At 25.8% G+C, this 15,485-nt stretch overlaps 1 protein-coding gene across 1 annotated transcript in view; it reads right to left on the reverse strand.

The window, feature by feature from the left end:
* Positions 1-14,502, reverse strand: part of LOC100210295 (protein EFR3 homolog B) — a 47,703-nt gene extending 33,201 nt beyond the window's left edge. Inside the window, exons 1-3 of the mRNA XM_065787569.1 lie at positions 14,217-14,502; positions 13,840-13,990; positions 227-348 (exon numbers count right to left, since the gene is read on the reverse strand). Of these exons, the coding sequence (XP_065643641.1) occupies positions 227-348; positions 13,840-13,990; positions 14,217-14,434 (491 nt within the window). The 5' untranslated portion in view covers positions 14,435-14,502. The remainder of the gene's footprint in view (positions 1-226; positions 349-13,839; positions 13,991-14,216) is intronic.
* Positions 14,503-15,485: the final 983 nt, after the last annotated feature.

The raw sequence follows: 15,485 nt of genomic DNA on the forward strand, positions 1-15,485 counted from the left end.
ATTTACTACTTTAACATAAGAAAACTATCAAAATCAAAAACAATGTGACATTATTTTTTTCTCCACTAATTTGACATGGAATGACACTGAGAGCAAAAAGTACCTTTAATTTTTAGATACATTTTTGTATTTAGTTTGAATTTTATATTGTATATGTAGTAAATAATTAATTAAAAAAAACAAAGCTGACATAAAAAAAGTTATAAAGTGGACATAAAAAATCAACCTTCTTTCTGTAGTTTTATTTTCATTGCTACCATAGCAAAGTTGACTAAAACGTGAAATAAAGAACTCATATCGCCTGTGGTATGAAGGTGTGTCTTCCTCTATATTAGCAAACTTCACAAACTAAAAAAAAGCTTTTGTTAATTAATTTTATGTTTTTATTTATTCTGCAAATTATCAGAACACACATATAAAGCATTATATGTACTATAAAATTATTATATGCTTTTATTATATTATTTACATTAGAATACATTCTATAACACTACAATAAAATCATTATGTTTGTGTGTGTTTGTGCACATGTATGTTGTGCGCGTGTCTGTTAGGTGTCTGAGATCCTAAAAAGAAGAATCAAGACCATTTCTTAAATAAATAGTTACTTTGTCACAATGATCTAACCTAGTAGGCCATGTTAGTTACTTATTTCACTCATGGATTGCTCTGATAAAACAATTTAATGACTTTTAAATTTAATTCCAATAAGTTTTGTTCAAGGTATAAATATAATTAAAAGCTTGTTTTTAATAACATTAATACCTTATAAAAAAATACCTTGTTTAACAAGGATATTTATTCATATGCATACTTGTTCATACCAAACACACACACACACATAAACCTTTAACAGAATATATATATATATATATATATATATATATATATATATATATATATATATATATATATATATATATATATATATATATATATATATATATATATATATATATATATATAAACTTTTAACAAAAACACTATTTAAGTAGGCTATAGCTGTACAAAAAATATTGAAAGAATCATTAATGGCAACAATTTCTTAAAGAAAAAAATACTGAAAATTATAATTGCAAGCCAGTCCTATGCTTATCAAAAAATATTATTTATAAATGCATTGTTTCCTCACAAAACAACCCTGATAAACAATACAATGGCTTAACCGAGGGCAAATAAGAAAAACATGCCAACCACAAACAATCTTTAAAGCATAAATAAATTCTCCAAAGAGACTATGCTGTCAAAATATATTTAGCAACTAAAAGTAAAAAATATTAATTTTATATTAAACTGATCTATTCTAAATAACTGTGTCTGCCTATAATAACATTTCCAAAAAATGTATACTACATTTACAAGAAAAATTTGAAATTATTGCTCATTTAGGTAGTAATATCTAAAAATTTATTACGGATCGAATTAATATTTATACTAGCTTGACTGACTTTTTTGGATATTTGGCCTTTAATTTATCCAAATCAGAATTAAGACAGAGATCTTCATTAATACTTGGTAGGTAAGTTTGGTAATCAAAATCAAAATTTCTATCAAATGACTTCAGATATGCAATAAAGTTCATGGTTAATCTACCAGATTGTCGCGTATCAAGGTGGAGACCACGTAGTCCCAGGTGTTCATTAGACAAATTTGAGTTATCAATAATATTATAATTACTCAGTTTTAATTTATCGAAAATTTATTAAACAAAAAAATCTGAAAGAAATCTGAATTAATGCAGCATGAAAGTAAGTACGTTAAAAAGATTTAACTAAAATTATCCTAATTCTAAAATTTCTAAAAAAAAATCCTATTCATCAATATTTTAATTTTAAAGTAGTTGATAAAACTTGCTGGTTGCAAAATAACTGCAATTATTACATAATTAATTATAACAATTCCTAACTTCCTGTGAAATATTTTTTTTATAACTTGATTTTTTTTTTTTGATATTTAGACTAGGGTTGTTCGCCTAAACAAAAACTTACGAAAATTTCGCATTTTTATCTTCCGTATTTCAAGTTGCTATTGCGGAAGTTGTACTTGCGCAAATTCACCTTCCGTAATGCATTATACAAAAAAAAAAAATAATAATTCCGTAAAAACCGTTTACGAAAAGAAACTTGCAAAACAAATCATTTTGAAAGAATACTTGCAAAACAGTTCCTTATGGAAGGAGCGTTTCGGAATGTGCGCTTACGGAATAGACTCAAAAGCATTAATTAAACTGTTATACAAAAAAGCGTTATTACTTATTATTTAAATAAAATAATGTTGTTAAATGATTCTTCAATAGTTTATACATATATATCTGATATATATATATATATATATATATATATATATATATATATATATATATATATATATATATATATATATATAAATAAATAAAAAAGTTTAATTTTGCTGTGAGCATATATTCAGCAAGAGTGCTCGATGAATGATATCAGAGCTATATAATTGATTTTTTGACAAGATTAAATAAAAATAACTACATGATTTTTACTACTAAAAGTTTCATGCATTTAGCAATCATCAGGTAAAAAATACATTGTTTTTTTCGTTAAAAAATATACTCAATAAACATCGTAGCGTTCAAAAACAATTATAAAACTATAACTATTTGCGAGCGGTTTATTAATCTTTGGGCTTGTGGTTGTCAAGCAAGAACTTGTTTTCGTGACGGCACTTAGAAATAATTTCTGTTTTTTTATTTAATAATTTTTGCATGCCTTTGTATGATATTGTGCAAAGTTTTTAAACGCATGAAACTTTTAGTCGTAAAAATCATGTAGTTATTATTATTTAATCTCGTCAAAAAATCAATTGTATATATATATACACATATGTATATATATATATATATCAGGCCTTGTTAAGAAGCGTTACGCAGCTCGCATTTTGCTTGCGAAAAGGCAATTTGCCTACGCGCTCAGCAGTTTTGCGCTACGCAAAAACTTATATCTTTTAGAATATTTAAATTACCTTTTAATTATCGTTAACGTGACGTTTATTCAGAAGAAATAAAGTCGTAAGTAAAAGCATTTAACCGCAATTGTAAACTAATAGATTTTTTTGTTAAAGAAACAGTTTGTTTCATTTTTTTTTTTTCTTTTATTAAAAATTAGTTAAGAAAAATAAAGTGTTTAAGTTTTATCTTAAGGAATTAAATATATAAATTCCTTTTAAATATAAAAATTATTTTTAGTCATAATAGTTTAAAAAATACACGATTTATTTTGATGTAAAAATTTTATTAATAACATATTTTGTTTATTGTTAATTCAATAACGTATAGTTTTAATGACGTTCATTTAATTTATGAAAATAAATTATGATCACGACTATGTTATCGGTCACTGATAAACAACAAAAAAAAACTCTATTGTTTAAAAACATTATTAAAAAGAGTTCACAAATTAAAAAAGAAAAAAATTATTAACATATGATAAAATAACCAAAAACCAAATGTAAAATCATAAGAAAATAAACAAATATTTTACGTTTCATTAAAAAAGTATTTTTTTCAAAATAAAATTTAGTTCATATTTGAAAAAAATAATAAAAATGATTTTTTTAAAAAGAACTTTGATTTTATTTGTAACTTTTGTTATAGTGAGAAAAAAAACTGTTTGTATGATTTTTAACGCGTTAATAAAATAACTTTAATTACAATGCGGTACTTGTAAAGACGCTAGTGACGCAATATAACTTCTAACGATGCAAAATATATTTGCTGAGTTGAGTTACTTAAAAATGCGTTACGCGTTTTCGCTACGCAGCGAAATCTCGTAACAAGGCCTGATATATATACATACATATGTGTATATATATATATATATATATATATATATATATATATATATATATATAAATATATATATATATATATATACATATATATATATATATATATATATATATATATATATATATAAATATATATATATATATATATATTTATATATATATATATATAAATATATATATATATATATATATACATATATATATATATATATATATATATATATATATATATATATATATATATATATATATATATATATATATATATATATATATATATATACACAGTGACCTAGAAAGGTTAAGAAATTTAGGATGCAGGAGGGGATGGGGTGGGGGAGGGCTGAAACAGAAATTAAGGGGGCCTAATGCAGCTAAAATTTAAAAAACTGAAACTTTGAGTTAGTTTTAAGGGAAAGGGCAATGCTCCCTCCGCAACATGTCTCTATGCCAGTTTTTGTATATTTATCAAGTACCGATTTTGATTAACTTCCTACTCTTGTTTATTGCCTTTGGCTTAGCAGAATTGGAGGTTTACTTTTTATATTCTCATATATAAAAACTTAGTAAAATATTTGGTTCCATTACAAATTTTAATTGAACTTTAAGTGTTGTTTGACCGTTGTCAGTTCTTACTGAACCTTGCAATTAAATTATCACTACCTCTCAGACTAGCTACAACTCTGAATCTTTCAGCGCTTGTATGCTTTGTCCTGTTGAGCTTCTATGTTAAAAATTTTTCCAGGCGCAAAGACCCGGGGAAGAGTCATATTGTACATACCCATTTTTTTGCTACAAAATCTCGCAATTAATTTTTTACTTCTCTCCGAAACAGCTAGAGCTTGAAAACTTTCAGCAGTTGTATAGTCCCAATAACGTTGGGATGTTGAAAATCAAAGAATTTTCCAGGGCCAATTGTACAAGGGACAACAAATTCCCTTCCCACCCTTCCACCCTTACTTTTTTTGTTTATTAAGGAAAACATTTAAGAAAAAATCATTGAAAAGGATGTGATTAAATTTTTTTTTTAATTTACTTGTTGTTATTGAGGTAATAAAAGCAAAGGAGCATAAAACAGAGCACCTTAAAAATAGAAAAATTGAAACTGACTAATCATAAAACTATTCTACTTAAAAACAAGTAAGAGCTATTTTTAGGAATTTTATTATATAATTAAATTTTCATCACTTAAATTAGGTCTTTTTTGATTTCAACAAAGGAATTGTTTCCCGATTTTGCAATTGCATTCGTATGTTAACGTTGTTCAAGTTATCTTCATTATTTAATTCTTATTCATTATATGACATTCTAAAAAGTATATTTTATGAAAGTCTTGATTCCTTTATAGAAGTTTAAAACTGAAACTTATCAATATCATATAAAAAATTAGTATTTTAATTACTTAGTTAATTATACGTATTTGATTCAATAAACATAACTAAATATATTTATTATGCCGCATTTCGTAAGTTTATTTTTACGGAATTGTACGAAATCTTTTGGTTAATAACTCAAATTTAGACATTCTTTTTGATGAACCTACTGATATGTCGATTTTGGTTTTTTTGTTAAGAGAAAAATTAGGGAGTTAGTAAAAGTTGCAGAATTTAATTTAGTTGAAGAATCCAAATATGGCTTTAATACTTGAATTGAAAATTTTTTGCTTACATGATTTGACTTTTTATATTTCAATAAAAATTTTGACCTGGTTTCTCAAAAAAATCTGGTTTTTATTTAAACATTAATAAGCTTTTTTTTACTTTAATAATGATCATTTAGGATAAAAATGTTGATTGAAACTAATTTAGATATGAATATATTTTTTTTAAGAACATGTATAAAGTTTAAAATAAATATTTTTATTTTAAAAGTAGACTTTGAATTTAAATTTTAATATGCTAATTAAAAATGTTAATTTAAAACTGAAACTAGATTGAGATTAATTTATAAATATTAAAATATTTTTCAACGTATTTTAAATACAGTTTGGTCTAACATCGCATAATAATTTTATTAGTATTGATGTTAGAAATACAGCAAGATATTTTTTTAAAAAACCGAATCATTTCAAAAAATGTTATAAATTTAATACAAAAACATTTGTATTAAACTTTTTTGTTTTTTTGTTTACTATTATTTTTAGGCATTAACTTTCCATTCGCCTCTTGAGTTGGGACAAATCCTTCCCTTTTTATAAGAGTGTACACTCTACTTGAAGCATCTGCAACTTGTTTTACGCAACATTCAACAGATTGTCCATGACATGGCCATCGGCACCTGCATAGGATTTGATAAAAACACAGGAGAAGAATCACCTTTTTGTAGATCTTTATTTCCAATACCTTTAATATCATTTATCTTACTAATAGCTACACTTCTATCTTCTTTAGTATTAGAACACAACAATGTTTGTAGTATACACTTACTGAAACAAAACCAAGCTGATCTTTGAATAGAGGGTGATACTATTTTAATATCTTCTTTTTAAAATTTAAGTTGCTGCAGCTGGTAAATTACATGTTTAGGACCTTTAATCCACAAATGTTCAACTTTGATCTTAAACCAACAAGGAAAATAAACACCGATATATTCTATATATTCTGTTAGAAGAAGTTAACCATCTTGAATGTGAATTAGGCTTAATTCGTAATAAATGAAATTTTGACGGTAAAATACTACTTCTAATGGCACAAACAACTTTATAACCATAAAATTGATAATTGACATAAAATTGACAAGTCATTTATTATTTTATCATTGAGAGAAATAAGTGGATTGGCAATTTTAATAGTTTCAAATACTGGATTTATATCTAGATTTGTAACCAGATCAAGCATGGACCCAAAACACCAGAACATTTATTGTTAGATTTTGTTTTACCATCTAAGTAGGTAAGATGCTTCAGTGGCAATAAGATGAGTTAAATGGAGTTGAGCTATAAGCCAAACAAGTTTTTTTCCTAATTTTATTTGGTTTGATCAATTCTACCATCAAAAAATATGCATTTCACTTCACTCTTTACTATTTTGTCAAAATCCTTACTAAGATCAGAGATCTTAATAAGGATTTTGACAAAATAGCAAACACTTTTTCTTGTGCTATACAAACTTTACTATGGTGGATAACAAACTTTATCATCAGATGTTATTAATCCTGCAAGTGTTGCTGTAGCAATTGCAGCTGTAGCACTTTTTTTTAAAATTAAAATGACACTGCTGATTGACAATAACAATGACATAGCCGTTTTTATTCTTAAAACATTTTTCTCAATCTTTAATTAGTAATCTTTTTAACTGTTTCCATGGTTTCAATGTTATTAGGTAATACAATTTGGAGCTTACTAACAGTTCTAGTTTTAACTCTTTGAATATATAAACTTAACATCAATAGATAGTATTTTGTACTCTTTGATACATTTGCATTTATAACAACTACTTTGTCACAATCATTTGAACAAATAAAATCATCACATTTTAAAATAGGACATTTGCATACTTGCATATCAAAAAGTTAATCAAGTTATTCTTTGAAATATATTATCTGTTAAGCTCCTTTTTTTCTTGGACAAGCTATTGTTGAAGACTTGTTCCACAACGTTTGGTCATCTCTTTTATAGGATAACTTCTTTTTCTTGTGTCATCGCAGCCTTCTTTTTATAAAATTCTATATTTTATAACGTCTCGTTGGTTGGTAATTTTGAAACTAGAAACTGTTTTCCTGTGTCAAATGCAACATTAATTTTTGTACTAGTACTTATTCTGGTTTTGGGTGCCATTATTCTTCCAATTTATAAAATATTTTATGAAAAATTTTTTTTTTTAATATTATAAGAATGAAAGTAACCAAGTAAAATTCCTTAAATTTATACTTAACAATATTCAGTTAAGAGTTGTTTACTTATTGCAGCAATAAAAAAATAATTTACTGACCATCATTAAGATAAAAAAATATGTTTAGTAAGCCTTTTTGAAAAATTAAAAGTTATTATATGTAGGGTTTGGGAAAACCCGGGATTTTTAGACCCGACGAGTCCAAGTCGAGTCTAAGAATATTTATTGGGTCCAAGTTTGGGTCCAATATGTCTTTTTAACTTGCAATATAAAAATAGCATGAAAGGATTTTTTGTTCTCACTCGGATTTTTAAAAATGGATTTGGTATAGGTTAAGGTAAATAAAACAACTTTTAGCCAATTCAAGGTCTAACGTAAATATATAATTCTATACTTTTATTATAATCTTAAACTACAAAATAAACCTGACATTACCTTTTTAAAAATATCGCAGTTTATAAAATTTAGTAAACAAAATACAGTTTATAAAAATATGTAAATATAAAACAAACTCATTAAATAAATATTTGCAAGTGTTTAATACAAAACAGAGCAATTATAATTACTTAAAAAATAAAACTTTAAAAAAACTAATGCACTTAATCAATTGTCCGATAATCTAGAATGATTTCTTATACAGAAGTTGGATGCTACAGAAAATGTTAGTGCGGAATTTGTTGGTGTTGGTTTTATCGTCATAAACGATTGATACAATTTTTCTAAATATACAGTTCTTTTTTTTTGTTTTTGAAAAAAATAAAAATTCTTTTTTAATATCAGCTAATTTATCTCTGCAACTTGGCAAAATTGGACATTTTGCACTTTCTAATATTTTATGTAGTTCTCCAGTGTTAATGGTAGTGTGTTTCCTGTAGTATTTTCGTTATTTTCGGCTGAATGCCCCTGTTCATGTGCGTTTTGCTGTTCTTCATCCTCACCAAATAATCTCTTCCGTAAATCTGTTGTAAATAATTGTATTTTCTTTGAAGGCATAGTGCCATTTACAAGAGAATCTAAAAGCTCTTCTATTTCTTGATTTTTGCGGCTATTTATTCGAGTTTTCATCGTCATTAATAGCTCTCTACTTAAATTACCATCGGATTCTTTTAATTTTCTTAACATAAAATCAATTGCTAATCGAGCTGTTGCAAGATTAGCATTATCTCTGCTAAGAGCTTCAACAGTTAATTTAATAGGCTTTAGAGTGTTTTCCAATTCATTTAATAATTCAATATTAATATTTTTTATTAAATGTACACTTCCAATATCTTGCAGAGCTTCTTTAATGATATAAAATAATTTTAAAAATCTAGATATCATTTCGATCATTGAGTTCCAACAAGTTCTTATGTCTAACACTAGCTGAAGTTCATTTCTTAAAACTATTTAGATCTTTTCTTGCAAAATATTATTTCTCACAGAAGAACCTTTAAAAAATTTAGCAATTATACAAATACTTTTTATATTTTCTTCTACATTGCCTAAATTTGTTAATTCAACTTGTCCGTACTCTTTGACGTCACCGCCACTCTCCTCAGAATAATAATTTTCATCTTGATCATCATTAATACTCCCACATTTTGGAGTGCTTCGGCATAATGGGGTTGTAAAAAATGTTCTAGTAAAATTATGATATTTCACTTTTTTCCTAAAATAGAGAAGTAATTAATAAACAAAAAGTGTTTTTTTTTTTAGGTTTTTTATATACGCGCTAAAAGAATTAACTTATTAACTTCAATCTTTCTAACCAAAAGTTTTTATATTAGCGAATGCTTTTAAAACATTTGCTAATATAGAAACATATTATATTAGCAAATCCTTTAAAGAATTCGCTTATATATAAAAACATTCGATTAGGAAAAATTTAAGTTATGAAGTTAATTCTTTTAGTGTGTATTCAGACATACATGGAAACATACTTAAACTTGAATCTCCTCAAAACATCAAAAAAGCCTTGGCCAAGTTCAACTTTAAGTTAGATTCACGAACCCTACTACTATATTATACTATAGCGACGACGCACTGCTGCCTACAAAACAAGGCAAAACATTTGAACCATGAAACTTGCCGAGCCTTAAACCGGGTATCGAATCCGGGTATTTACCCACAGAGTCGCCGAGTCTGAGTCTCGGTACCCGGAACCGAAAAACCCTAATTATATGCATTTATTACAAAATTTGTTTAAAAAATTTATACATATTGAGTTAAATAAATTTTTTATAAACTAAATGTAACTTTGTTTTGTTGTTTAAAAAAGTGTTTATTTTACGAACAATAACATCAGTAACAATAACGTTTAAAAGAAAACAAAACCCATTTATACTTTCAAAAAAAAGGCTAATAGCCTAACTAAATATTATTCTGATTAAAAAACTATATCAGATTTGAATTCTCCATAAAACTTCACAACTTTTACTTATATCCCAAATAATATTACACCATTTTTCTGAAGTTGACACACCCTACTACTGATGGTGAAACAAGTTGTTGAAGCAAAATTGAAGAAATGAATTAAAAATTGATGGATGAAAAAAATGAAGAAAAATTAAATAAATATTTTTACTAATTTATATATATATATATATGTATATGTATATATATATATATATATATATATATATATATATATATATATATATATCAAGGCCTATTCTAGGAAAAAAATTGGGGCAGCGGTAACCTTCCCTCCCATAGAAATTTAGTGGAAAATCAGCTTTTTTAAGTGAAAAAAACAACAATATTTGCAGTAAAAAACGTTAAAAAAAAAGGTTCTTAAATTTTAATTTGAGCAGCGCCCATATACGGTTGACGCTGTCGAAAACAGCCTAGAATAGTCCCTGTATGTATATATATATATATATATATATATATATATATATAATATATATATATATATATATATATATATATATATATATATATATATACATATATATACATATATATATATATATATATATATATATACATATATATATATATATATATATATATATATATATATATATATATATATATTTATATATATATATCAGGGATGTGGAGTCCCAAAAAGAACTCCAGATTTGAAAGTCACAAAAAGATTACTTCATCTTTATTTTTGGTATCCAGGAGCTCTAAAAATATAAATAAGTTTATGGACTACTAATAAAAAAAAAATTAAGACTTTCAGGTTAGAGGAACAATCATTTTTTGAACCTGGAGTCCTTAGATATAATGGCGGCAAGGACTCCGGGACTCCAGGCTTAAAAACAATAAGTTATAAGCCATTAAATCTCATGAATTTTTTTCTTATAGCAGATCATAAGTCAACAAACATGTTTAGAGCTTCTGGACACTACAGACTTGGAAAAAGTAGAGATATAAAGCCGGAGTCTTTTTGGCACTCCACATCCCTGATATATATATATATATATATATATATATATATATATATATATATATATATATATATATATATATATATATATATAGGGTGTTAAGTTGGGTGAGGAAGTGCCTCCAAGAAGTTTTCCAATAATTTGTTGCATGAAATTAAAGAAATATTTGGTTACCCATTATTATAGTGAAACGCAATACCCCTATGATTTACTAACTCTAGATGTTTTTGTTGGAAGGATAAATTTTGTTCACAGTATAAGAGTTGATTTTTTTGTAAGGTTGAAGATTAAAATACACAATTTCTTTATAACTCGACCATACCGACAACATAACCTTTTTTTGATGAATGTTAGATTTTAAGGTTAATTGAGATGGCTTACCATAATTGGACCATGAACTTTTACTTTGAATATCAGATTGCACAATTCATTATTTATTGTTAGTCATCATTCTCTTAAAATGGATTATTTTGATTAGGTTTTAAAAGATTCTAAATATGCTGATGTCTTTTTTACATATCACAGCTTTCTCAAACGATTGCCAAAAGTTGCTTTAACAATTAACAAATATTCAGCTTTTTAACAACTTTATGAACCATTTTATGTCAATCAGTATTAATCAAAGCTTTTACTTTGTCTTCATGGAAATCATTTGGTCTACAACTATGCAATGCATCCTAAACTGAAAAATTTCCAGCTTTTCCAGAATGAAATTTGCTTTTCCAGAATGAAATTTGCAAACAAATTTCAACAAGTGCATTCTGTGAATGTATCATTACTGTTAACACATATTTTTTGGTGCGTTTTTGCAGTTTTTCAAATTTTTAAAATAATTAAATAAAACATGCTAAATATATACACAGTGCTTTTCTTCTAGAAAAAAAGGTGCCGGAACTCTACCTTTTATATATGTAAAAAATAAAGCAATAGACATTTCCATTGTTCATTTCCCAAGTCATCAAATGAGCAATGCATTATGGTGGTTGTATTTATTTAAATCTATACAATAAAATAATCAATCAAATAAAGTTTTTTTTGAAGTAGATGTTGCTACAGTGATGAGTTCTTTTAATGCTAGTTTAGAAAATAAAACATGCTAGCGCTTTTCGAGCTGTTGTCCGGCACCTAAAGGTGTTTATCATGAACTTAAACATGATGAACTTGTTGCTTTCAATGAAAAGGAATCTATAAACAACAGTATTTCAACTTGAACACAAGACTTTTATTTTAGCCAAATATAACTCACAATTTTATTAAGAATTTTTTTGCTAAAGGGACTATATTTGTCGATAATTGTAAAAGAGAAGCTGAAAAACATCAAACTCTTGGCTATCGCTTATTTAAAGGAAATTTCGTAAAAATGTAAAAGCATCCATAAATTTGTTTAATACAAAGTGTAATATTGCACTTGTTGCAGTCTACTGGTAAAGTACTTAATGCTAAATGCAATTGTAAAGCTGATGTAGGGGGCTGTTGTAAGCATGTTGCTGTATCATTATACCAACTAGTTGACTATACAGAGTCAGACATTATACTAGTACGAGAAACTAAAACAGATATTGACGTTCCACAGATATGTTATATTACATGTTCCAGATGAATCAACCAACTCTGAAGCAATTTTATTTATTAAACATATTTATTAGGACAAAAATAATACTCAAAAAAGACCTTCAGTTTTAGGAACCCGTAAATATTGTTTTGCAATTTTTTATGCAGTTCTAAAACTGTTTGCGTTACAATTTTCTCATGTGTTTAAGACTTTGAAATATTTTTTGAAAGAGTTTCTTTTTTAGCTTCTTTTTTTATCATTAATGCAGCTTGAAGTCCCCATTTTTTGTGATAAAATATTTTCTAACGTATTGAACTTAACTGATACTCTCTTTATCTGCCATAATAAAACACTTTATAATTGGACCATTCTTTTGATATTTTCATACCGATCTTAGCTTCTATGCCAAGTGATTTCACTTTTTGGTCACTTGTGCAGCCAAGCTTTGTCGAAAACAGAGCCACTTAATTTTAAAGGAATACTCTGTTTTTTGGTCAAATGTCCTGTAATTTGGCTAGCTGCAGTTGGATAATTGTCTGCAGAAGGTAAATCTGACGTTGTACCTTGATTTGACGTTGTAATGTTGATTTCTTATGTTTCTTTTGCACTTAACTTGATTTTTTTTTGAACCAAAGAGTCAACCAAAAAAAAACTGGTGATTATTTTCATATTTAGTTTTGTATTATTTTGTTTAATTGATACTTTTATATTACTGTCGCAAATAGCGTAAAGGTTTGTGTTCTAAAAAATCTTTATAAGGCATTATGAGATATTCGGACAAATATTGCACAGAAACAATAGAATTTATTAGAAACACAAATGCTTGTGGAATTGATATTTGGACAAAATATAATTTGGCATCATAAAAACAAACAAAAATAAATTAAAGAAAATTCTTTTCAAGCAAATTTAGTTTTTACTGAGAAACAATAGATTCTGAAACTCAGCGCTGAAATGGTTTCATATCTGCAAAATATGTTTTACTTGATCTTTACAACCCGCATTTCAATTTAAAGAAATTTTTATCCAACTTTTTATGGATTAAAAATGTTTAATATTTAAAATAAAATATTATATAAAAAATTATAACATTAGGGATTTTCAAATTTTTTGAAATAATTAAATAAAACATGCCAAATATACAATTATATATATATATATATATATATATATATATATATATATATATATATATATATATATATATATATATATATATTACATAAAAAATTAAAACATTAGGGATAAAATCGAATGATCTTACTGAGCTGGATGCACAAATCTGAAGACCAACAATATTTGATTCCAGTAGCATTGAAACCATTTTAAGAAAACTTTCAACAAACAAGTTTAAACTAGAAGAGCGACATGCAAGAAGTAAATTATCCATTGCTTCCATAGCTATGTAAACAAAACTAAAACAAGATTTTATTAAAGGCAGATTTTATTTAATATACAAATTATTTAATCTTTTAATTCACCTTTTTAATTAAACTTAATAAAAACAATTTAAAACAGTTTAAAATAGAAGCACTTTTTTAAAATAATTTGAAATAATTTAAATTTAAAATTTTTTTTTTTAATTTTTATTTATTTTTTCATTACTAATTTTTTTAAATAATTATAATTAACTTTACTTACTCAATTTTTTTTCTATAAAGGAAGTTACTCATTTTAAGAAACATATAGTCACCAATTCTGTCAAGTTTTTCTGGAGCAGATAAAGCATAAAATATTAATTTCTCCATATTAGACTTCACTAAACCATGACTTGAATCTGGTGGAAAGACCATATCAACAAGTCGCTTGTATCGTGGGCGCACATTACAAAAACAACTGCAAACACTGGACGTGGCCATATTATTAATATTATTATTAAACTTTTTAATTATGCCACATGTGCTAAATATGCTATTAAAATAAAACAACAAAACTAATAAAAACATTTTGTAGTAAATTAGTTCACTAAACAATCAATGATTTAATCAAGTAGCATTTAATATGATTCATAATTAATAATATAATGAATCTTAATCAGATGAAACTGGAAGTAGAAAAAATTTATAGCTCAGACTTAAAAATGTCAGGCGGGTCTATAACATTATCAAAAAAATAAAAACATTTCAAATAAAATGTTTATTTAATATAACTTGATTGTTTACGTAGTTTAACTATATGTATCTAATAGATATAAATAGTTATATATTAGTGTAGGTCACAGTTTTGAGTTATATAAAGTTGCTTAACAATTAAATTTGGTTTAAGTTTCAAAACTGCGTGATGTAAATGTGCAGTCACTTGCTAAAAGTTGAGCCCTTTTGTAAAGTTTACTTCCAAATGTGTTTTAATATAAAATGTAATTCATCATGCACCAAATGTGCTAGACATTTATGGCTAAATACTAATTATCCAGGTATGCCATTAGTGATATAAAAGCGGCGTCACTGTTTTTAAATCTAATTTTTTTCCAAAAAAACCATGATAAAACGAGTATAAAAAAGAATAATATAAGTCTTATTATAAATTTTTTTTTAAATAATTAAAGGAAAAAAATATTTCCGCATAACTTAGCAATTCCAAAGTGGATTTTAAAATGCGCATGCATAATATGCATGCTAAGTCAGCGTAGTTGAAATAAATCTTCCGACAATTAAATCCTTTAAAAATAGTTATGGGGTGGCCAATATCAAAAATTGATTGTTGAGGATGATGGGTGCAATTTTTCGAGCGGAATTTAATCCTATAATATTCTAGAGTGATTAAACCAAATAATGAATTTTTTTTTGAAAAACATTACACTAGAATTATGGGTGATAACTGACAAAAACTGCAAACATTGAGTATCGATCAATTAGAAGACGTTATTTTTCGTTAACTCTTTTGATGAGCTTTTAAAATATATTATTTGAT

The sequence above is a fragment of the Hydra vulgaris genome, chromosome 01, assembly GCF_038396675.1.
Source record: "Hydra vulgaris chromosome 01, alternate assembly HydraT2T_AEP".
Lineage (NCBI taxonomy): Eukaryota > Metazoa > Cnidaria > Hydrozoa > Anthoathecata > Hydridae > Hydra > Hydra vulgaris.